The 24,925-nt window shown below is 43.8% G+C and overlaps 4 protein-coding genes and 1 pseudogene across 4 annotated transcripts; 4 read left to right on the top strand and 1 right to left on the bottom strand.

Annotated features, from left to right (window-relative positions):
• Positions 1 to 2,704: 2,704 nt before the first annotated feature.
• LOC100356936 (olfactory receptor 6F1-like) lies at positions 2,705 to 3,664 on the bottom strand. Its single transcript, XM_070075736.2, has one exon. The coding sequence runs from the start codon at positions 3,662 to 3,664 to the stop codon at positions 2,705 to 2,707; it is 960 nt and encodes a 319-aa protein (XP_069931837.2).
• A 7,445-nt stretch (positions 3,665 to 11,109) lies between these two features.
• Positions 11,110 to 17,281, top strand: LOC100357193 (olfactory receptor OR9H1-like). Its single transcript, XM_070075958.2, has one exon. The coding sequence runs from the start codon at positions 15,964 to 15,966 to the stop codon at positions 17,041 to 17,043; it is 1,080 nt and encodes a 359-aa protein (XP_069932059.1). The 5' UTR covers positions 11,110 to 15,963; the 3' UTR covers positions 17,044 to 17,281.
• A 2,812-nt stretch (positions 17,282 to 20,093) lies between these two features.
• LOC149125935 (olfactory receptor 6E1-like) lies at positions 20,094 to 20,447 on the top strand. The gene has a single exon (XM_089335717.1). The coding sequence runs from the start codon at positions 20,094 to 20,096 to the stop codon at positions 20,445 to 20,447; it is 354 nt and encodes a 117-aa protein (XP_089191843.1).
• A 14-nt stretch (positions 20,448 to 20,461) lies between these two features.
• LOC149125934 (olfactory receptor 6M1-like) lies at positions 20,462 to 21,013 on the top strand. The gene has a single exon (XM_089335714.1). The coding sequence runs from the start codon at positions 20,462 to 20,464 to the stop codon at positions 21,011 to 21,013; it is 552 nt and encodes a 183-aa protein (XP_089191840.1).
• A 1,752-nt stretch (positions 21,014 to 22,765) lies between these two features.
• LOC149125933 (protein kish-A pseudogene) lies at positions 22,766 to 22,995 on the top strand (annotated as a pseudogene).
• The last annotated feature ends 1,930 nt before the right edge of the window (positions 22,996 to 24,925 follow it).

The raw sequence follows: 24,925 nt of genomic DNA, 5'->3' as shown, positions 1-24,925 counted from the left end.
TAAAAAAGTTATCTACACCCCCATGTTTATTGCAGCTCAATTCACAATAGCTAAGACATGGAACCAAACTAAATGCCCATCAACTGAAGACTGGATGAAGAAATTATGGAATATGTACACTATGAAATACTACACAGCAGCCAATGTCATATCTTTAATCATCATTTATTTGTTTATATGTGTGTGAAGTAAGGAACCTAAAATTTTATTCCAAGTGCAAAGTGAGTTATGCTTAAGAAATTAATTACACTTTTAGATTTCATTAAAATATAAATATTGACAATGCTACAAAATACATATGAATCTGCTTTAAATTTCTCTTCAGCTGTTCCATTATCATTTTCTTGCTGCAAATCACCCTTATTGGATTGTGACAGCATTCAGCAAGACTAAAACCCTTCTGAGGCTCAATCCTCTTGTTAGAATTCAAACATAATCACAGCTATTCTCTACATTTGTGTTTTCTATGGCATTACTTTGTGTGGTTGTACGATATGGTTGTGGGCTGTGGCTATTTCAAAAATTTTCTTTTCTTGTGGGAATTGAAATTTCCTACTGGGTGATCAGGGCAAGGAATAGCAGTTAATGGGTCAGAAAAAGAGAAATTTCCTGAACGAGACTGCCCTGGGTGTCTGCACCCACATCTCCCTCTTACCTCTGAGCCACAGGACTTGCAGTGTCCTGTCTCTCATCCACCTGTGCTGTGCATGTCCAGGAAGGAAAATGTCCACAGCTAAGTCTGGAACTGATTTTTCCTACCCTGAAACACAGGTGAAAACAAATAACCAAGTCAGTTGTCTTGTAATTAATCTAGTGTGCTGTCTTAATGGTAATTACTGTTGGAAAGATACCTGGAAGTCGTATTTATGAATGTGTTTGGGAGACTACACCTGGCTTCTCTGGTTTGCTGAGGTAACAAACTTAGAATTAATCAATATACAGATGCAGCCCATTGAAACATGGCAATGACTGCTATATGGTGATGCAGTATAAAATGGAGACATCTCTTCACACATATTTATGTAAGGCCGTGGCCCTCAGGGGTGGTGTGGAGACCTCATACACTCAGTCTGGGTTACGGTCCATTTTAATTCTGGTCTCCGAATTCACGCTGGGCCAATGTCTTGCAGGATCCCTACTGGATTTCAGATGTACCGAGGTCCACTGTCATCAGGGAGCTTAGGTTTCACAAAGAATTTTTGAGGGGTGGATAAACAATGTTTCCTGTTGCATAATCTCAAGCACTTCAGCTGGCTACTGAGATATTTAGAGAAGAAAAGATTAAATTCATTAAACCTACATCACTATTTTCTTTCTCAGAAGCTACTAAGTGGTTGAGAGGCTGTAGCAAATTATTTAAGGATTTGAAGTTGACAAAAGTGGGAGATGGTGTTGTGGCGCCATGTGTTAAGTTGCCATTGGCAATGCCAGCATCCACTATGAATGCCAGTTTGAGGCCCTGCTGCTCCGCTTCCAGTTCAGCTTCGTTAATGCATCTTGGGAAAGCAACGGAAGGTGGCCCTAGTAACTGGGTCTCTGCCCACCCTCCAAGTCCCCCGTGTAGGAGAACTGGATGGAGTTTCTGGCTCTTGGCTTCAGCCTGGTCCAGCACTGGCTATTGTAGTTATTTCGAGAGTGAAATAGCAGATGGAAGATCTCTCTCTCTCTCTCTCTCTTTCTATGTGTCTCTACCCTTCTCTCTCTCTCTCTTTGTCACCCTCTCTTTGAAATAGTAAATGAATCTTTTAAAAAGTAATAATGACAAAAGGAAATACAAATTAATGTGGAGAACTGGACTACCTCAGGTGAGAAAGAAAGGAAAGGAATGAAAGTGAAGTATTACCCATGGTAGGTGGCATAGTCCTCGAGAATATAATATTTGAAGGCATGCCATCATACCCTACTAGGACTGACCTGTGCAATGCTAGAAATCCTCACACAGATAACCTCTGAATCCAGCAGCCTCCTGCACCCAGCACCACAACCCTCTACAACTCTGTACACCTAGCAACTTAATGAGGGGTTCATCTAACCTTGGGAAAGACAGTCTTTCAAGTATATAGATATGAAGCAAATATCCGTTTAAATTTTACTTATTTATTGACTAGAAAATAAAAAAAGGAGAGGAAGATGGAGAGACAGAGAGAGAGAGAGAGAGAGAGAGTACTCCCATATTCTGATTTCTCACAAAATACCAGGGGAGTGACTGCTTTATAACTGCATTTCACATAAGTAAAATTTATCTTTAAATAAATGAATAAATGAATGTATAAAGTAAAATATTCAGCCAGTGCCACAGCTCACTAGGCTAATCCTCCACCTGTGGCGCAGGCATCCCGGGTTCTAGTCCCAGTTGGGGCGCCAGATACTGTTCCGGTTGCTCCTCTTCCAGTCCAGCTCTTTGCTGTGGCCCAGGAAGGCAGTGGAGGATGGCCCAAGTGCTTGGGCCCTGCACCCGCATGGGAGACCAGGAGGAAGCACCTGGCTCCTGCCTTTGGATAGGCGCAGCAGCAGTGCGCCGGCCATGGCGGACATTTGGGGGGGTGAACCAACGGAAAAGGAAGACCTTTCTCTGTCTCTCTGTCTCTTTCTCTCTCATTGTCTAATTCTGCCTGTCAAAAATAAATAAATAAAATATTCGATACTTAACATTTTAAAATATGGTTTGAGAATCTACTCTGAAGTGCTCACTTCTGTTGATAACTCAAAACTCCTGCCTGTTTCTGAACAAGAGAAATCTCTTTTGTTGCAGGAATTTCCTGAACGCATTCTTCACATCTTTGTTTCTCAGAGTGTAAATGAGAGGGTTTACCAGGGGGGTGATCACACAGTAGACCACCGAGACCACCTTCCTGGTGGTGAAGTTGTACTTGGAGGGAGGGCGGACATAGGTAAAGATGATAGTGCCGTAATAGATGGTGACTATGGAGAGGTGGGAGGCGCATGTTGAGAAAGTCTTCTTGCGAGCCTCCCGGGAAGACAGCCTGATGATGGTGACCACAATGTTGCTGTAGGAGGACATAGTGAGAAGGAAGGAATTGAAAATCACAACAGATGTGCAAGTGTAGCCCACGGCCTCCACCAGGGAAGTATCTGAGCAGGAGAGCTTAAAAATGGGATCTGCATCACAAAAGAAATGGTTGATCTTCTGGGGACCACAGAAGTTCAGATGAGTGATGAGTATGGTAGGTGGAAGGGGGGCAATGAATCCCCCAATCCAAGACCCTGCAGAGCAGCGCAGGCAAATCTGGAGGCTCATGAGGAGGGAGTAGCGCAGAGGGTTGCAAATGGCCACGTAGCGGTCATAGGCCATCATGGCCAGCAGGATGCACTCTGTGGCCCCCATGGAGAAGAAGAAGTGGTACTGGGTGATGCAGCTAGCGACGGAGATGGTGACAGCCTTGGAGAGGAGGGTGGCCAGTAATTTAGGCACCGTGGTGGTCGTGTACCAGATCTCCAGGAAGGACAAATTTCCCAAGAAAATGTACATGGGCGTCTGCAGTGTGGGATCCATGAGAACAATGACAATGATGAGGGTGTTTGCTACTAGGGAGAGCAGGTACACGGTGAGAAACATCATGCAGAGCATGTGCTGCAGAGAGGGCGTGCCCGGGAACCCCAGGAAAATGAACTCTGTCACTGCCGTGTGGTTTGTTCCACCCATGTCTCATCTGCTGTCGTCTGAGAGGGAGGAAAGCAGGAAGCAAGAATGGATGATTCTGTGTGTGTAGGAAATTAGTAATGGAGCCCCTGATAATAAAGGAAATGATGGCTTTGCATGGATTATCTTATTTGATTTTCAAAAATATTTCCAATAACTCACTGTTTACAAATAGAGGAACTCAGGTTTCAGAGCTTTTCCCTCAGTGGCCCCCCCCCGCAAATGGCATGGTAGGTCTGGAGCCCAGGAGGGCTGTCTGCAAGGACCACTGCCCACACTGGTACATGAGTGTGGGTATGGGGAAGAGCATGGCCCTGGCCCCCATAATGATCTCACAACCTGAAGTGAACACAGCAATGGGGAAATCAACAATGAAGCCAGCAGGGTCCGGTGACTGGGGCCTCTGCATTCACAGTTACTCCGTGGAGAGAGACTCCTGAGGAATGAAACGTTGCTTACAGCATTCAACCCATGACCCCTGGTGCACCTGTGAGTCAGAGATGGGAGGGAGATGGCTGCAGGAGTAAACCCCATCTGCAGGACAAAGTGAGGGTCGACTCAATATGGCTAAGAAGTTTCATTCTTGAGTATTCGTCTGCCTTTCCTCATCTGTGACTGTTTGTCTTAAAAATGGTTGTGACACCCTGTCTCCCTGTATTGGTTAGGAAGAGTCAACAAATACATTTTAAAGAAGGTCAGAAAACTCGTCCTTCGATAAATGGGCACCACCAGCGATGTATTAATGCTCTTGTGATGTGTTCATGCACTTCAGTGCTGAAGCTTCCAGAAAATAGGTGAAAGTAAAGTGAAAAGTCATCCTAGCAGCCATAAAAATGTTTTTGTTTTTGTCTAGACAAATACCTTTCCAACATATTTAAATTTCTGCAGTAAAGATCCAGACGTGACATCTGTGTTCACAGTGGAAATGGCAATGGAAGGTAACATGGAGGTGTCAGTCTCCTGCCTGTAGATGCCTGTGTCCATTTGTTCTCAAGGTTTTGAGTCATTGACACTGTAGGAAAGCAGGTGCCTGTGCATTGTGCACTGTCTGGGCACTCCCTGTGGGGCTCCATTCATATGGCACAGACCTTTTTCAGCTACACTTTCTGAAATTACAATTTATGCCTGGTGAAGGTGTCCTGGGATGTTTGTGTGGTGGGGACATTTTACTGTCCCAATTCCTGACCCAATTTCCAACAGCATTAAGGCTTTGCCCCATTGTTGTTAATGCCAGAAATGAAATTGTCCTTTTTGCATTCTATACTTTAACTTTACTTATTTTGAAAATCATCAGTTCCAGCCATTGCAGCCATTTGGGGAGTGAAGCAGTGGATGGAAGACCTCTCTCTCTCTCTGCCTCTGCCTCTCTGTAACCCTGCCTTTCAAATAAATAAATAAATCTTATAAAAGAAAACTTTTCATGAAAGAACTTGAACTGCTTTTTAAAATATTCTCCCATATTTTTGATTATTTGCTGCCATAAGAAAAACACTCAGAGCTATTTGATTCATACAAGAACAAAGCTCCATAGGCTTTGTGGTTACTATCATGAAAAGCATACTGAGGACCACTCTCTCCTATTATTCACAAAATTCGAAAAGAAAATACCTAGAGCTTGTGGAAAGAATCAGACCAGTGTTACCATAAAGAAGAAGATGAAAAAAACCCCTTTGCTTTACTTAAATCAGATCATGATTGTTCAGTTCAGCCTAAGCTACAAAAGGATTGCACATTCCTCAGATGTGAACAATCTTAGAAAGGAACTAGAAGATAGAGAAAATTCATCATAATCAATCAATACAGCTATGAAAATGAACTAACACTTATATATAAAAAGGAATCTACATACATTTAAATTTTATTTTGCGGTTTCAGTTTGTAAACTGCATGCATATATCTAAACGAGTATCTGAGGGAGGGAGGGCATTGCTTCAGACCAAAGGAGGATCCTAACTTGCAGAAGCACTGGGGTCCCGTCATTTGGCCCACCCCTCCCTCACTAAGTGGGTTGGTGAGAACAGCATGGATAGTGTCCCTGAGATACACTCACTGCTTGTGTTCTGTTTTGTGTTTTCCTAGAATGTTCTGGTATGAGGTCGATCTTCGTCAGTCTCTTTTCCAGCAGGGCTGTGTCTGGGAGCATCCTGTGTCCATCGCATCACAGGGGAATGGACCAGGCGTCTCCTCACTGCTGTGTCCTGGTGTCCAGACCTGCTGCACTATGGATAAGCTCCAAACTCTTTAATATCATTTTTGTTAATTTCAGCTGTGATTTCCCTGTGGCCAGTGAGTAGGGAGAAGTGAGGCCTGCGAGACCCTCGTGAGCAGCACAGGGATCATGAGCCTGGGGCCTGGAGAGCCGCCCTCCACCCGGGACCTCCACCTGGGTTCCCCAGGGCCTTTCCTTGTGAGGGTCAGGGAGTGCTCCCTTGGCAGCAGGAGGAGGCAGGGAGCATCAGGAGGCTCAGAAATGTTGCCTCAGGAACCTAGGGAGAGCACTCTCAGTAGCGTCATTAGCTGCCACTGCCTCTGGTGTGCGCCCTTCAGAACAGGAGGGCAGAAATCCATCCCAGCTATTCCAGCCACCAGGAGTGTGGGCAGAAAGTTGTGTTTCAGCATTCAAAGTGTAAATTAGATCAACCTTCAAGATTCTTCCTTTCCAATAGCAGAGCTACAAGAGAAATCACGTAAGCACTAGACTGGCATCTCTTTATAACAAGTAACTCAAAAAAGGAAACATTTTCCTGTTTTTGTTGCTATAATTTTTATTTTTTAAAATTGATTCACAAAAATTGTCGATATTTGTGTGCTCCCATGTGATGATCAGTGCACATACCCATGGTCTAGGGTTCAATTGTGTGGTCATCACCACTCTACTCCAAGCCTCTGTGAGGTCAGTGTTTTAGATTGCACACATGAATCAGATCATGGGACTTTTGTCTTTCTGTGCTTGGCTTATTTCATTTAACATGATGATCTACAGTTACTTCCATGTAGTTGACAATGACAAGTTTTCATCCTTTTAATGGCTCACTAATATTCTGTTATTTGTTCAAGCCACATTTTATTTTATTTATCCATTCATAGTTGATGGGCATTTTTGTTCTTTCCTCCTTTTCTTTCTTTCTTTCTTTCTTTCTCTCTCTCTCTCTCTCTTTTGTTCTTTAGTCTTTATTTATTTATCTGAAAGGCAGGGTTACAGAGAGAGAGAGAGAGAGAGAAAGAGATCTTGCATCTACTGGTTCCCTCCCAAATGGACACAATGGCTGGGGTTTCCAGGCCAAATCCAGGAGCCAGGTGCTTTCTTCTGGGTCTCCCACATAGGTGGCAGGGGCCCAAGTACTTGGGCCATCTTCTGCTGCTTTCTCAGGTACATTAGCAGGAATCTGGACCAGAAGTGGAGTGGCTGGTATTTGAACTAATGCCCATTGGGCATCAGTGTAAAGTTGGCTTCCTTTTTTACAATCTGGGTTCCATGTATTTATTTCTTATTATTTGTGCAAGGACTCCCAGTGTCATCTTGAATAAACCTGCTGAACTTATGCATCACAGCCTTGTTCCACATCTTGGAGATTAAGCTTCCACTTTTTACACATTTAGTAAGGGCTTCGATACTTGGCCTTTATTATGATGAAGAACATTCCTTTTATACCCAATTTATTCTAACCTTTTTCTTGCAAATCATGAAGGCATATTGTATTTTAGCAAATGACGTTTCTGCATCCTTTGGGATGATCATGAAGTTTTTGTCCTGTGTTGTGTATCATATCTACTGATTTGCATATATTAAACCATCCTTGCATCACTGGGAAATATCCCAGTTGATCACAGTGAATAATCTCGGTAGTATGCTGTTGGATTCAGCTTGCTAGTATTCTGTTGAAGATTTTTGCATCCATGTTCATCAAGGTTGTGGGCCTTATCTTTGTCTTCTTTTGTATATTTGTCTGATTTTGATATCAGGGTGACACTGGCTTGGTAGAATGGGATTCAAAGAATCTTTGTTGGAAATAATTTAAGAAGCTGTAGTATTATTTATTCTTTAACTGCTTGGTCATATTCAGGAGTGAAGTCATTTGGTTATGGGCTTTTCTCAAAAGGGATAATGTGTATTACTGACTGAATAGACTGAATCCTGTTACCAATTCTTTTTCTGTTCAAGATTTGTATTTATCCATGATTCAATCTTGGTAACTCACATGTATCTAGGGATTATCAAATCTGGTGGTATGGAGTTGTTTATTTAATCTTTAATGATTCTTCATATTTTTGTGATGTCAATGATGTTTTGCCTTTTTTTTTTTTTTTTTTTGGACAGGCAGAGTGGACAGTGAGAGAGAGAGACAGAGAGGAAGTTCTTCCTTTTCCGTTGGTTCACCCCTCAATGGCCGCTGTGGCCGGCGCACTGCACTGATCAGAAGCCAGGAGCCAGGTGCTTCTCCTGGTCTCCCATGCGGTTGCAGGGCCTAAGGACTGGGGCCATCCTCCACTGCACTCCCGGGCTACAGAAGAGAGCTGGACTGGAAGAGGAGCAACAGGGACAGAATCCGCTGCCCCGACTGGGACTAGAACCCAGTGTGCTGGCGTCACAGGCGGGGGATTAGCCTATTGAGCCGCGGCGCTGGTGGATGTTGTGCTTTTTATCTTTGATTTTTTTGAGTCTGCTTTTTGTCTCACTCTAGTTAAGAGTTTGTCTATCTTGTTTTTCTTTTAGAAAAATCAGCTCTGCATATTGTTTTGAAAATCTGTATTTTGTTTGTTTTTCCTCTCACTTTTATTTCTTTCCTTTCATTAGTTTTGGTTTGGTTTCTAGTCTCTTGATGTGTAATGGGAAGTTTTTTTATTAGAGATGTTTTGCTTTTTGATGTTGGTGTTGATTGCTATAAACTTCCCTCTTAGTTCGACTTGTTCTGCATCCAATACGTTTTGATATATTGTGTTTCCATTTCTACTTGCTTCTAGAAAATTTTTGAATTTCCTTCTTAGTTTCTCTCTTGATCAATTGGTTGTTTGGCAGTAACTAGTTTGACTGCCATGTGTTTTCATCATTTTGAAGTTTACTTTTCTATTGGTTTCTAGTTTTATTTCTTTATGGTTGGCAAATATTTTCAATATGATTTCAATTTCAAAATTTGTTGATATTTATTTTTTACCTACTGTACCATGTATCATGGAGAATATTTCACATGTTGTTAAGAATATGGTATTTTTTGCAGCTGTTGGATGAAAGGTTCTGTAGTTGCTGTTATGTCCATTTGGTGTAGGGTGTAATTGATATCTTGTTTCTTTATTGATTTTCTATCTGGATGATCTCCACTTTGTTGAAGATGAGGTGTTGAAGTCCTTCAGTGTGATATTGGAGCCTATCTTTCTCATTGGGTCTGAAAACATTTGGTTTATATAATTAGACAATCCTGAGTTGAGTGCACACATGTTTACAGTTGTTATTTCCTGTTGTTGAATTGACTGCTCAATCATCATGTAGTAATCTTTAGTGTCTCTTCTTAGAGGTTTTGACTTAAATCTGTTTTATTTGAAATCAGTGTTGTCACTCCTACTTCCTTTGAGTTTCCTTTTTTTTTTAAGATTTATTTATTGATTTGAAAGTGAGTTACTCAGCTAGAGAAGGAGAGGCGGAGGGGGGGGGTCTTCCATCCTCTGGTTCACTCCCCAGGTGGCTACAACAGCCAGAGATGTGCTGATCTGAAGCCAGGAGCTTCTTCCAGGTCTCGCATGTGGGTGCAGGGGCCCATGGACTTGGGCCATCTTCGACTGCTTTCCCAGGCCTTAGCAGAGAGCTGGATCACATGTGGAGCAGCCAGGAATCTAACCGATGTCCACATTGGATGTTGGCACTGCAGGCGGCAGCTCTATCCACTACGCCACAGTGCTGGCCCCTCAGTTTCCTTTGAATGGAGCACTTTTTTCCATCTTTTCACTTACAGTCTCTTTATTTATTTATTTACTGTCTCATATATTTAAGTTGATGGTATGTTCAGAGAGACAAAAACAGCTGCCAAGATAACTGAGTTTATTACCAGAAAGAACTCCAGGTACTCATAAATTCTGGATGCATAATCCACTGTGGCCCAGGGCTATTTTGCCAGTCCTAATCTTATGGTGTGTGTTGTCCATGAGATTACCTTTGCCTAAGATTATCTAGACTGTCAGTTTCTCCTATGAGATGATTTCTTAGCACCACTGGCCTGATCAATGTGGAACTTACTTCAGTTGCAATTTGACATATATTTCTCTAAGTCTTTCACACATGTCTCTTTTTTTAAAAAAAGATTTATTTATTTATTTGAAAGTCAGAGTTACATAGATAATAGAGACAGAGGCAGAGGCAGAGAGAGAGAGAGAGAGAGAGATCTTCCATCCGCTATTTCACTCCCCAATTGGCCACAATGGCCGGAGCTGCCCCGATCTGAAGCCAGGAGCCAGGAACTTCTTCTGGGTCTTCCATGTTAGCACAGTGGCCCAAGGACTTGGGCCATCCTCTACTGCTATTCCAGACCATAACAGAGAGCTGGATTGGAAGAGGAGCAGCTGGGACTAGAACCAGCGCCCATATGGGATGCTGGCACTTCAGGCCAGGGCGTTAACCTGCCAGGCCAGGGTGTTAACCCACTGCGCCACAGCGCCGGTCCCGCGCATTTTTTTATAACCAAATTGTTACTCTCCACATTTAAATCCTTAATGTCAAGCTGAGCATATAGTCTACAGTAAGCATTCAGAAAATATTTATTGGACAGATAGGTTAATGTACACTACTCACATCTTTTCATATTGCCCCAGAAGTTTGCTTTTACTCTTACCTGAGAACTTCTTGGCCTCTTGTTTGTGCTATGCATATCAGATTTATTCTTAATGTCTAGAGATTTTTAAAGGTATTTGTTAGTGTGAGAGATTGTAAGCATCTAGTGGGGAAAAAGTCATCATTAAACTTGTTTTAAAATGAATTCATAAACACAATTTAATTATCAATGCCTTTGAACCTAAGAATACTTCTGTGTTTGTAATGAGTTGCCTTGTAATTCATTTTAACAGTAATGGATTTACTTTACATTTAAAAAAATTTTATATTTTTGAGATTTGACAATTTTTATAATATTTTAATATTCATTTCATATGTGAACATTATATACCAACACATGTATGTCTTTTTGAAAGTGGGGACATTAATATCATGTAACGTGTGATTTATGACAGGGATCATAAAATGAGGAAAGAAGGGTATATTATAATGTAGAGGGTATAATTCATCTAATTTATGACTTCATATGCCAAATAATATGACATTCACACATTTTTATATTCTTACTATATATACATATATACACTTTTTTTCCTAAATGGATTTTACTTTTTTATGTCCGTACATCTTCATCGTTGTTTGAAAACATGTGTGTGTGTGTGTGTGTGTGTGTGTGTAAGTTTATAATGTAGCACACATACCCATTCATGTAATTACTGTCAGAGATCCCAAAGCAAACATTTTAGGTCTAGACAAGCATAGGCAGGCATTATCTTGTCTCAATCCTGGATGTGATGTAGAAAGGAACTGGAATGGACAAGTCCACAACCATGTTGGATTGGATGGCAAATATCCTACATGGAGTTTAATCAATTGAGTGACCCTACATAGAATCCTTTTTTGCATGCTATGTATTTTCTCTCATGAAAATAGCATTACATAAAATCCCACGAGTTTGGGGTAAGGCTTCCTCTTGGAGGAAGTTAATGGTTTCCCTAAAAGAAAAATACAGCTGAAATCCTGACCTCTTTTTCTAGATTGGAGAGGACTGAGGGGCACGTGGTGTTTGTGTGTTAGTGTTGAGGGCTGGAGGGAGGAGCAACCTCTACCTATGAAACTGGAGAGCTAGTTGTGAGCTGAGGGCTGTACTCCTATATTCCTGACTTCACCAAGGATGATTTGAGGAGCTGGAAGCCAGTATTTGAAGTGAAATTTGCATGAAGGAAACAGACCTTCTCTAAATCCTGAGTACATGTTTAAGTATTTTTAAAAGAGGACGAATCTTTAAAAAGCAAGAGCAACACTTTCCCCCAAATGTGGTGGAGCCACATTGGAGCTCATGCGCATCTAATTCCAAGTCCTCACTCAGTGAGACTTTGTTCAGAAGAAGATAACTCAGAGTGCAGTTTCTGGGTCCTCACTCACATAGGCTGTGTTCTGGAGAATTACCACTGAGTGCAGGGCTATGGGTCCTCACACAGGCTGTGTTCGGGAGAATTAACTCCGAGTGCAGTGTTCTGGGTGCTCACTCACATAGTCTGTGTTCAGGAAAAGACACCACAGAGTAGAGAGTTCTGTGTCCTCACTCACCCAGGCTGTGTTCAGAAGAAGCTACCTCAGAGTGCAGTGTTCTAAGCTGTCATCACACAGGCCCATTTCAGGGGAGTTTACTTCAGTCCTCTGTGTTCAGGGATTTTATTGCAGAGACCTTTATCTTGTGACTTAGGCACTAAGATACTGGAGGCAAAGACTCTTGCCCACAGTCTATGGTATCTGCATCCTGTTTAGCTTTCCTAATACTCACTTTTCTACCCTGAAAAATGAGTTTGGAATTTTCTACACTCTTACTGTGAGTATTAAATGCGCGTGCCCTATAAAGTGGTGAGCAGTTTCCAGTGTAAAGGAGATGTTGATGACAGCTGGCTTCTCATCACTGCTGCCATGACCACGGCACAACACACCTTTTCTTGTCACTGGGCTGTGCCCTTTGAGTCAGGCACAGAGGCCACAGCTGCTGAGATCTGAGCACTTGTGGAGGTTTTTTCTGAGATTATGTCTATAGCCTGTGCAACATGGAGTGAGCAAAGTGCACAAGACAGCTGACTGCACTGCTCTCAGCAACATGGTGGTGGTGGTTGGGGGCGGGGTCTGAAGTTGAGTGACTTGACTGCTGGAAAACAGCGCCACCATGAGGCGGCCACGGCTGAAAATGCCCAAATGCTGCTTCCCACACACCCAGGATAGCCAGGGCTGGGACAGGTGGAAATCAGGTGCCAGGAACTCAATCTGAGTCTACCATGTGGGTGGCAGGGACCCGAGGCTTGAACCAGCATTGCTGACTCTCAGAGTGATCAACAGCAGGAGGTTGGAGTCAGGAGTGGAGCTGGAACTTGAACCCAGGCACTCCGATATGGGATGTGGACATTGCAACTGTGTCTCAATCACTAAACCAAATGCCCTCCCCTAATCCCATTCTCCACACAGCTTCTGGAGTTCTGTGTGTGTATGTGTGTGTGTGTGTGTGTGTATGTAGGGTATATATTACATACATGTCAAGTGTGCAATATAAATGAAACATATCAGGCATCTATGATACATAAAATCTCCGTGTGTACATCAACATGCACCCGTATACACAACACATTTTTGCATACATATTTTTCCAGAGTGGGGGAGAACCTCTCTATAACCAATTGGAAGGAAAGAGATTGGGGATTCATTTACTTGATATTTCCCACAGCACCTAATGCAGCTCAGAGACACTCGACCATGTGGGATGAAGCACAGCGGCACGTGGAGAGACTGTGTCTGCAGGGAAAGAGGACGCGCCAGTATGGCCTGTGTCTGAGACTCTCCTCACCTCTCCATGCTGTGTTAGCTGTCGTAGTGAGAAATACAGAGAACAGAGTCTTTTCACCAGATTTACTATCAGAATCAATTAAAAAACCATATTCTAAAGTCCATTCTGAAATACTTGAGTGTCAAAAATGTACTTGTATTTTTATCCTTGGATTTGATGAGATTGCCAGAAGGCTAGAGCCCTGATCCACTTTGGTTAGATTTGAGGCACACGTGTTCACTCTGTCCTACATCAGTGACCATGGACCTGATGTGAAAGGTGGTAAAATTTCAAGATTTGCATTCCCACCATCTACAAGTTGACATACTTGTTATTTTTTAAGGATAGGTATTATGATTTTGTGGTTGTTGCTTGCTCGATTTGCTCTCAAATTTTTACCTTGGGACTTTGTTCTGTCTCATTGCCAAGTTAAGAACTTGAGTGAGTGAAACCACTCTCATTAAAAGGCCACCTTGGGGGATAAACCTCCAATGACCGGCACTTGGGAAACTGGTATAATTCTCATTGTTGCTGCTGGGAAAAATGGGCTGTGGAAGTGTGGTGTGCACATCGCTAAGGAAGTGCGGTGTGGATACGGCCAACTACAGGGTGGTGAGGACGTGTGGTGTGGACACTGTTAACCTCAAGGCTGGCGAGGACATGTGGTGTGGACACTGCTAACCTCAGGGCTGGTGAGGCATCTAGGAGTCGGTCAGAACAGGAAGAAAGACACGAAGGACTTTTAGGTGAGGTTTGTTTCATTGAGAATCCAAAATGCTTGTCAGAGTCCCTGTGATCCATCCCATTAAGAGAGTTTAAATTCTAGTAAATTCAAAGTCCATCGCCGCTTGCTGATACAGACCCCAGGTAAAGCAGCACTGGGCAGCAGCACTGGACGGTACTGGTGGTGCTCGCCTTATGCTTGTTAAATGCCACCAGCTCTCTGCCTGTGGGCACACAGACCAGTGCTGGATCTTTTAAACTGAAGATCGCCGATGCAAAGTACACATCGAACACTGTAAACCCTAATACTCAAAGTAAACAGTGTGTGTTAAGCTCTGCGCTTTATAAAAAGCTTGCGAAGCCCTGTTTAGTGTTGTGGCTGCCGATGGGATTATTTTTTCATTGTTCAATGCGTTTATTTGGGTCTTGATCAGCCAAGCACTTTTCAGTTGCTCAGTTTAGGGCAGTGAAGGGAATAGCACATCCCCTCTCCTCCTGGGGACTGGGGTTTCCAGAGAATCAACCCTGCCTCCCCACACAAATGTGCAGTTGGCTCGAGTTCTCAGGAAAAGGAAATGGCCTGACTGAACTGTGCTTTCAGTTTTACAAATCCTGAAGACTTGGAGAATGAGAGTTGGTAGTGAATTTTAAAGCAAAATGTTTTGAGCCATTCTTGCTGAGAAAATACATTCATTTATTGCACTGGTGATACAAGTTTTATATGCCATAGTAGAGTTTGTAAGAAAGTTCATTCTGAATAAAAACTGCCAGGTGCTCTCTCCTTTACTCTTCCCCGGGAGCGCATATTTATTTCTGTTTTGTATAGAACAGAACATAGTATCAGAGAATTTCTGAGTGACGTGCAATCTGCATGCACACAAACACACACACATGGACTTGCACAAACATGAATGTTCACACACACAAATACATACACAGGGACAAGCACACACATCCAGGCACACAGGGACATGCATACACATCCATGTACACATGTGGATGTGCACATACAGGGATGTGCACACACATCCAGGCACACACAGGGACATGCACACATGTCCATGTACACTGTCTATGCATGCTGTCTACTCCAAGAGGAGGAGTCACACCCTACAACAGGATCCCAACCCACTGCAGCTAAAGCAGTCCTAAATCTACTGCTTAGGTATGTTACAGCTATTTGTTTTCAATACTTAAAAACTAGTGGAACATAGCAGACAGGAAATCATCATAGGTAAAAACAAAATTAATAATCACTGATTTAATAAAGTTTCCTTTATAAAGGTCTAATTCATTTAAAACACCTAGCATCTATCATTGATCTTTTTGTCTTATAACCAAGATGTCATCATCTGTATAATGCATATTAAATAGACAGTGATGTAGAATGAGTGGCATCGCCCAGGGTGTCCACAGAGTGCTTTGGGAACCTGTGAACACACGCCCTGCACAGCAGAAGGGGATGTGCAGGTGTGATTCTGAAGAGTGCTGGTGTGTTTTGTCATCACCAGGGTCCCCACAAGGGGGATGCAGAATGGCAGGAGACAGAAGATGCAAGGCTGGCAACAGAGGGAGCGGAGAAAAGATGCAGCGCTGTGGACAGTGAGGATAGAAGGGCCCTGAGCCACGGGGTGCAGGTGGCCTCCGGGAGCTGGAAGCAGCAGATGGGTCTCTCTTGGAGAGTCCAGAACAGGGGCCTGCTGACGCCCTCACCTGCAGGTGTGTCCTCTGGACGCCAAGACACTCGGACCATTTGCTGCAGCAGCAAGGAGAGCCTCACAGGGGCCGTGTGGCACAGGGTCTGAGTGAAGCTGCTCCACGAGTCTCCCAGTTCAGCCCAAGGGCAAATTCCTGTAACACAGATCTGCTCTGGAGCAAGGGGGTGGAAGTCGCCATGCTGGCTGTGTGCTCTGACTTTGAGACTTCCCCAAATTAAAAACTGTGAATGCTAGGGGTGTGCCGTGAAGAAATGACTCTAGAGAGATGAAATCAGCTCCCAGTGACCCCAGCGAGGGAGCTGTGGCTGCCTGGCTCTCCCCCGAGCCCCCTTCTTTCTCTGTCTCCGGCTGCCCTTACACAATGACAAATGTCACCCGCGTCTCCGAGTTTGTTCTTCTTGGGTTCAGAGGGGGTCCGGGAGTGCAGATGGTGCTCTTTCTGCTCTTCCTGGTGCTGTACGTGGCAGCTGTGGTGGGGAACCTGGGCATGGTCGCAATCATCCAGGCGGACACACAGCTGCACACCCCCATGTACGCCTTCCTGCAAAGCCTCTCCTTGTTGGACTTCTGCTACTCCTCCACCATTGCGCCCAGGGCCCTGCTGAACTGCCTGCGGCGGGACCACACCGTCTCCTTCGGAGCCTGCGCCGCTCAGTTCTTCTTCCTGTCTTTCTTCGGGACCACGGAGGCTTTTCTGCTGGCAGCCATGGCCTACGACCGCTTCAAGGCCATCTGCAGCCCTCTCCTCTACTCTGCCAGCATGTCGCCCCCGCTCTGTGCGCTGCTGGTGTCGGGGTCCTACCTGTGGGGCGTCCTGAATGCCAGCACGCAGACGGCGATGACCTTCACGCTGTCCTTCTGTGGCGCCAATCAGGTCAATGACTTTTTCTGTGACGTGCCCCCGCTCCTGTCCCTGTCATGCTCGGACACCTCCGTGAACAAGCTGGTCCTGCTCGGCCTGTGTGGCTCCATCATCGTCAGCACCTTCGCCGTCGTCCTGGTCTCCTACGTCTGCATCGTCTCCACCATCCTTAGGATCCGCAGCCAGCAGGGCCGCCGGAAGGCGTTCTCCACCTGTGCCTCGCACCTCGCGGCCGTGTGCTTGTTCTTCGGCACAGTCTTCTTCATGTACGCTCAGCCCAGTGCCATCTCCTCCCTGGAGCACAGCAAAGTGGTGTCTGTCTTCTACACCGTGGTCATCCCCACCCTGAACCCCCTGATCTACAGCCTCAGGAACCGCGACGTGCAGCGCGCTCTGCGCAGGCGTGGCCAACAGCTCTCTGTGTTACTCTTGCGGCCCGGGCCCGCCTGGCGCCCCGATTCTCACTGTTGCTGTCCGCTGTAGAATCTTCATCAGCATTTCTCTAACAGTGTTGGTCCAATTTTCCTGTATTTCATTGGCTGTTTGGGAAGGGATTGTTCAAGTCATTTTCCTAGTGTATCTTGATTGTCAAGGTTTCCCTTGTTTTGTAGAAATGTTTTACACTTGGAGGCGCTAAATCCATCTGTCAGTTGTGTGCATGACAAATATATTCCCACGCTTCTGCAGCATGATTTATCAAAATGCTTGCAATAAAATTCTGATAATTAATTTTGAATTTTGATGTTTGTAAGTTTTAAATTTGATCAACTCTTACTTTTTGTTTTGTTCCTTTTGTTTATTTTATTATCTCTGTACATGTCTTATAGCATGACTTAAATAACTGTAGTTAGACTTAATCTTTAAAAAAGTGTATCATTGAGTGATAACCGAATTAATCACCAACAGTGTTCTAAATTAGCTCCCCAGTTTGTATTCCTTTATAGTTTAAAGTTTGTGTCCCATTGCTGCCACACCCTGGTTCATGATAAACACTGCTCTACTTTCTACTTCCAGGAAGTCGATGTTTTTAACTTGTCTTAAATTCCACCTGTTGGTTGTGAGCCTAGGCTTCCTTTGTAGGTGAGAAGCCAAGGTCACAGTAGCTGAGGTTTCTCAGCTCATGGCTGTTCCCTACCCTTTTGCACACATGGCTATTAACTTTGCCTCTGAGGAAGAGCCCATGCCACATTCTGCCAGAGTCCTTGGTATTGAGCAAACAAGGCACAGACTGGGTAAAACGACACTATGGGGGCCGGTGTTTGATACAGTGGTTGTGCCTGCTCGGGACTCCCACATCCCATATCAGAGTTCCCAGTGTATGTACCAGCTCCCCTGCTTCTGCTCCAGGTCCAGGTTCCTTGTAGTGCACATCCGGGGGAGCAGCAGGTGATGGCTCAGGACCTGAGTCTTGGCCTCCAACATAGGCGACCTGGATGGAGTTTCAGGCTCCTGGCTTTGACTTGGCAGCTCTGGCTGCTGCAGACCTTTGAGGAGAGAACCAGCAGATGGAAGATTTGTCTCTCTCTGGCTTTCAGATAAATAAAAAGAAATAGAAAAATGGAAAATGGTACAGTGACTTTGAGAACATATCTGGTGGTGTCTCGTAGAGTTGAACACATTTTTGTCCTTGGTCATCAGCATCTCCACTCCTTGAAACACAAGTGCTCGTACAGGAAGGTTCACAGCAGCTTTGTCACAAGATCGAGAAACTGGAAACAGTGCACATTGCATGAGCTTTAATCTATCTGTGCAATGGAATGCTGTTTTTAAGTGTATAAAATAAATATGTAAAACAGATTAAATTCCCTGCCATGGAATAATATTTTTAAAAATGAAGCACCGAAGTAGTCAACAGTATGGATGATTATTAGAAATAAGAAGCAAAAGACACATGGATGCAAAAGAAGACATATTTCCACATGTATGGAGTTCTATGGTCACAAACAAAACCACATAATTAGCTGTTTTAGGATGAGTGAGAAGGGAACAAGTTGACTTTCTGGGGTGATGGGATGAGGGCTTCATGGATGGGTACGTACATTAGAACTCATCCAAGTGTGCCCTTCAGACTGTGGTTGCATTGTGTGGTCATCACCCTCAAGATGGCCCTGGTGACCCTTAGCTCCTGATTCTGATGTGTGGGTGGCCTTGTGTAGACATAATATGAGCGTACTTCAAAATGATCAGGGGAAAATGGAGTTGAAAGACGAGTTCATTTTGGTGCAAGATAAGCTTGAGATGTGGCATAGTTTTTCCAAATATGTGTTTTCCATGAACTTCTTGAGGACCCTTCATACAGTAGAGGTAAGAGCATGTAGCACTGACACAGACTTCCAACTGTGGTAGAGAAGGAAATCTACTCGGGAGCTAAGTGGGGAGTGGTGTCAGTGGGGCTACAGGCCGTTCCAGGGGACAGCAGGCTAGCAGGCGCTTTCTGAGGAACAGGATTCATTTTTAAAGTTTATTTGATGTTTTAAAACTCAACAGGCATAAAATTATATGCATTTATGGAGTATTATATGATGTTTCAAAATACGTATTCATTCTGTGATGTCCAATCAGAGAAAAAATACGTATATCTATTCAACCATTTAACAATTCTTTATGACAAGAACATTTCAATCCCATCTTCCAGTTTTTGAAACAGAGAAATGTACTGTACACTCCATCATCTGTGGTCACCCCAAGGTGCAGCAGAACTGCAAGACTTCTCACTCCTGTCCAGCTATAGGTGAGCATCCATCAGTCTAGCTCTCCCCACTCCTCCTCACTCCCAGCTTCTGGTGACCACCTTGATGCTTTAACTCCCATGACATTGCCCTCTATTTAGATGACACAAATGAGTGAGTTCATGCAATACTTGTCTCCCTGCACTTGGATTTCTTCATTTAACACAATGATCTCCAATTCCACCCATGTGAATGAGAAGATTAAACCCTACCTTATGGCTGAGTAGTAGTCCACTGTGTCCATACCACATCTGAGGTTGGAGCTTGTAAGTTTGGGGTGGTAGCTATTATGTGATCAGGTGATTGGTTTATTCTTTCTGTATTTTTTGTTCCTAATCATAAAATAAATAGAGTATAAAGACACCTTATACACACATATGAACACTCCCATAGAATTGTGCCATGAGTCCGTACCTTTCTATCTGAATGGATCAAGGGCACTGTGATGTCTGTTCTCAGAAGGCATTCCTCCTGCACCAGTTCACGACTTGTGTACAGAGGGAGCTGCAGTTTGGTTCCCACGGTAGGAGGAGGCTCGTGGGTCTGTCTGAGGAGAGCTGGAAGCTCATCAGCTTAGTGTGAACCTGACTCAACAGCTATGGCAGAATCTCACACCTGAGCTTTTTGCCGTGTTTGGGTCACCTATTTGTAGAGCGACAGTCACCTGTTTGCATCATCAGCCCTCTGTGCCTACCACAGAGTAAATCTGTACAGGTGGGGTGCTGCCAGGGTACAGATGCGAAGGCAATGACAAGCTTCTCTTCCTGTCACACCTTGATGGATCACAGAAACCAGACCAGAGTCATGGAGTTCATCCTGTTGGGCTTTCAGACTGAGCGAGCGGCAGGGATCCTTCTGTTGTCTGCTTTCCTGCTCATGTATGTGACTTTGCTGATTGGCAACACCATGATCATCCTCCTGGTGTGCGGGGACCGCCGCCTGCACTCACTCATGTATTTCTTTGTAGCCAATCTTTCCTTCCTGGAGGTCACCATCACCTCCACAGTGGTGCCGAAGATGCTGGCCACCAGCTTGTCCCCCTCCAGAGCAATCTCCTTAGTAGGGTGTCTCACACAATCTTTCTTCTACTTCCTCCTGGGGTCCACAGAATTCTTCATCCTGGCTGTCATGTCCTTGGATCGATCTGCAACCCACTGAGGTACACCATCATCATGAGCAGATGCATGTGTCTGATGCTGGTTCTGGGGTCCTACGTGGGTGCATTTCTGTCTATTTTGGTACCGTCGGTTCTAACTGCTCCTCTGCCCTTTTGTGGGCCCAACGTGATCCATCACTTCTTCTGTGACAGCAGCCCTGTGCTGAAGCTGGCCTGTGCCGACATCTCTCTGGCTGAGCTGGCTGACTTTGTTTCCTCTGCGGTGCTGCTGTTGGACTCCTTGCTGGTCACAGGGGGGTCCTACAGCTGCATCATCACCACCATTGTCAGGGTCCCCTCTGTCCAGGGACGGTGGAAGGCCTCCACATGCATCTCTCACATCACCATGGTGACACTTTACTACGGGAGCTCCATCTTCATCTACGTCCGCCCCAGGAAGGGCAACAGGATGGACGTGAACAAGTTTGCCACAGTTCTCAACACGATTGTGACTCCCATGCGGAACCCTTTCATCTACAGCCTCCAAAACAAGAAAGTCAAAGAAGCTCTTGGGGATGCCTTCAAGAAGCATGTCGGTATGCTGACAACTTCAGGGTCTCAGAAGTGACAGCTTTACCAAGGACACTCTTCACATCTAATCCTGTAGTTGTGTGAAGCTGTCCCAGATAACGGGAACTTGAACAACACTCACTCTTCCTGAGCCTTGTCCAGTTCTCTCGTGAGAAGTGCACAATTTTCTGTAGGGTATCACAGAGATCGAAAAGCACGCACCTGTAGCCATCACTCACAGAGATGGATGAGCAGACAGGTGAAGGCGTATATGTGGCTGTTGTCCCAGTGCCTCCAGTCTTTTAAAAGTGAAATTCTTGTTCAACCAGGTGACCTGAGCTCCAGCAGAGCTTGTATCAGGAACCTCTGCTTTACATAGGTCCTCAGCTTTAGTGTAACATTTCTTCTTTGCTTTCTTATTTTCAATATTATTACTTTCTATTTATTAATGCAATTGGTCCCTTTCTAATGTGATAATAAAACTACTCTGGTTCCAGCTTCTAAATGTTGCCCGATATTGAAGTATGACAATAGCTACTTAGTTTTTGGCTTTCACTTCAGGCTTGCTTCCCCCTGGTTTTGTGTGTATTGTGCCTCCTTCAGTGTCTGCAGGGGAGGGTGTGCCCGCTGCCAAAGGACACAGTAGAACCCACTGTCCACTCCATTGTGCAGTGGACATGGAGGGCCAGATCAACACCCAGTTCAATCATGTGCATTCTTTCCTAGAAACTTGGCTACTGAACTTTCAACATGAAAACTTTTATAAGATGATTTTAATGGTTAATATTAATGATCTGTGAATATCAGTATGTTCTTAGAATTGTATCTATAAATCACATGTTAAAAACTAATTAAAATTAAAAATTAAAAAATAATAAAGTTTAGACAGTCAAAAAATAACGATCTGAGAATGTCAACATGACTGAGGTTGCATTGCTTTTTTATTTACTATTTGAAACAAAAATTCAAATATATTAATTATAAACATGAGGAAATTACTCCAAGGAGCACACTGAGCTGAGTATGAAGGCCAGGTCCCCATTGCTACCATAAATCCTGTGCTTCACAGTGGCCATGGCATCTTGTTGGGAACGAGTAATTCCAAAAGGCTGCTCTTGGTGTAAGAGGGGGGTCTCAGTGCACAGATCACAAAGATGTCCTTCTCATGCCAGCATTAGTTCCTGACCACAGGCGATGGCCTGGGGGCTCGGGTTCCTGTCTCTGTGTGGGGATCTGGATTGACTGCCCAGCTCCTGAGTTTGGCCTGGCCTAGTCCTGGATTTTGTGGACGTGTGGAGAGTGAACCAATGGATGGAAGCTCTCTCTGATTCTTTCTGTGCTTGTGTCTCTGTTTCTCTTCCTTTCCTTCTCTCTCTCTCCAATAAATGAAGAAAAAATAAGATTGTTCTTTTTTTTTTTTTTTTATTTGACAGGCAGAGTGGACAGTGAGAGAGAGAGACAGAGAGAGAAAGGTCTTCCTTTGCCGTTGGTTCACCCTCCAATGGCCGCCGCTGCAGCCGGCGCACCGCGCTGATCCGATGGCAGGAGCCAGGATCCAGGTGCTTTTCCTGGTCTCCCATGGGGTGCAGGGCCCAAGCACTTGGGCCATCCTCCACTGCACTCCCTGGCCATAGCAGAGAGCTGGCCTGGAAGAGGGGCAACCGGGACAGAATCCGGCGCCCCAACCGGGACTAGAACCCGGTGTGCCGGCGCCGCAAGGTGGAGGATTAGCCTATTGAGCCACGGCGCCGGCTTAAGATTGTTTAAACAATAGATTGCAGGCCTGGAAGGGTGATGTGGCTGAGGCACCGCCAACCTCACTATGTCTGCCATTTTCAATTTTCAGAGTCTATTGATTGTAATCTTGCTGCTTACATGTAGCTGTGCTTATATCCAATCCTTGGCACCCAGCTTGCTGGACAGAAATAAAATTGGACTGTTGGGTATATTTTGGAAGTGCGCTGGAATTGGTGAGTGAAGAGTCCTTATGCTGCTGTGTGCTGTGTCGTGATGGCCTTCAGCATCCTCTTCGTACAGTAGCTTGGGGAAAGGCCAGAATGTAATTGCCATTAAATTTCATTGTGAACAAGGACTTACCTGCAGAGAATAATAATGGAAAGCATGGCTAACTTTTTATCTCCGAACATTGAATGAGATAAATTTCCAGATGTTGTTCTCTATTTTTGTTATTGGACCAGTGTTCTACATACATAATTAAGAGGTTGCCATTTCATACTCAAAGAGTTTAATGGTATGTCACAATCAACCTCAGTACTGTCATTACAATTTTACATTCTGCAAATGCCATTCTGTTGTGTCCAATACCAATTTTGAATGAGGTATCTCTAAGGCACGTAGTAGGAAACAAAATTGGTAAATTATTCCAGTTCCTTTCCCTGTGATTTGGACATGACATATCGTTATAGAAAGATCTTTTTTGGATCGGCCTTTTTATTGAGAAAAGTGACTCAGTGTGTGTTGCTAAGAATTGAATTCATACTTATAATGCTTGTTTCTCATCTGGTTGCACCATTTTGTTCCTTAGCCAGAGTGCCTCTACCAGTAGCAAACTCTGTAGCTTATTACAAGTCTTTAAAATATTTAAAACAAGCCTATGCAAGTCTTCAGGAAGACTTAAAAGTAATGTTCACATTTAACTTGAGCATTAAGACTAGCCACCTGGCGGAGTAGCTTCTGAAACCTCTGGTCAAGTATAGATAAATGTCTAAACAGACTTGACCAGCTAGCTGTCATGTTCTGAAAAAGGCAACGTTTCCAGAATAAAAAAAGCAAATTTGAAGAATTATAGAATGAAAATATACATGCAGTTTTCATTCTTTTTAATGTCATTTCTTAAAACTGAAATATTCAGTTGCCCCAAAATGGACTGTATTTTTGTTTTTTTAACATAGCACTTTAAACCTAGTTTGTCAACTTGAACTGGAATCTCTTGTGTAAATTTGTAGATGATAAACAGTTTACAGACTACTTTCCAGTGTGCAACGACATGCATATCCTTTAATTTTGATAGTGAAGGAACACCTCCAACAATTTTTTGTCTAGGCAAACATGAATTACACATTTTACAATAGGACAATTATTACAAATTTATGATTATTTTTTGTGAGAGGCAGACAGATCTCCGATCTGCTGGTTCCTTCCTCCAGTGCATGCAACAGCATGGGCAAGGCTGGAGGCAGGAGCCAGGAACACAATCCAGAGCTCTCACTTAGGTGACAGGAACCGAGTTACATCAGCCACCACCACTGCCTTGCAGGGTCTACGTTGGTTGGAAACGAGCCAGTCCAGGAATTAAATCCTGGGGGATACAGAGGTGTTAATCACAGTGCCTTCAATGGTTAACATTTCTTAAAGTTCAACTCAAATTCAGCTAAAATTTCAATGCTGAGAGAACATTAAAGCTTGAATTATCCAGTATTAATTAGATACAGCTCTTAACTTCTCTGTTAATGTTTAAAAACAAACTTTTTAAATAAAATTATTTACAATGAACTTACAAATTACTATTTCCAAAGTAGCTCTTTCTGCAGAAACAGCATGAAACTGAAACCCCTTAATTAAAAGCCCTTTTGGATTACTTGGCATGGTTCAGGAAAATATCTAAATAAAGCATATTTTGTGTTGCCTGGTTTGTGTTTCGTTTTGGGAGCAGTTTTGACAAAATAAAAAAAGATGTTGTAGGTTGTTTTTGGAAAAAAAATAGATTGCAAAGTTCTCATGCACTTTCATAAATTCTCTCACATATGTGCGCATGTCTTTCATATGTTGTTTACACATACGCACAAATAGAGAGGTTAAATAGCATTTTAAGTTTATTTTTAAAACCTTTGTTTATTTGAAAGGCAGAGAAACAGAGAGAGAGAGAGAGAGAGAGAGAGAGAGAAATGGAGACAGAGAGAGGCCTCCCATCTGCTGGTTCACTTCCCAAATGTTCTGAACAGCCAGAGCT

Source organism: Oryctolagus cuniculus, chromosome 6 (genome assembly GCF_051225735.1).
Source record: "Oryctolagus cuniculus isolate XC-2025 breed Fujian yellow rabbit chromosome 6, ASM5122573v1, whole genome shotgun sequence".
NCBI lineage: Eukaryota > Metazoa > Chordata > Mammalia > Lagomorpha > Leporidae > Oryctolagus > Oryctolagus cuniculus.
The sequence above is the reverse complement of the archived record's forward strand: the minus strand, read 5'-3'. Positions and strand labels throughout refer to the sequence as shown.

Bases quoted from the DNA above. Each gene is read 5' to 3' on its own strand.
- LOC100356936 (XM_070075736.2), bottom strand. From the start codon at position 3,664: ATGGGTGGAACAAACCACACGGCAGTGACAGAGTTCATTTTCCTGGGG.
- LOC100357193 (XM_070075958.2), top strand. From the start codon at position 15,964: ATGAAATCAGCTCCCAGTGACCCCAGCGAGGGAGCTGTGGCTGCCTGG.
- LOC149125935 (XM_089335717.1), top strand. From the start codon at position 20,094: ATGGAGTTCATCCTGTTGGGCTTTCAGACTGAGCGAGCGGCAGGGATC.
- LOC149125934 (XM_089335714.1), top strand. From the start codon at position 20,462: ATGAGCAGATGCATGTGTCTGATGCTGGTTCTGGGGTCCTACGTGGGT.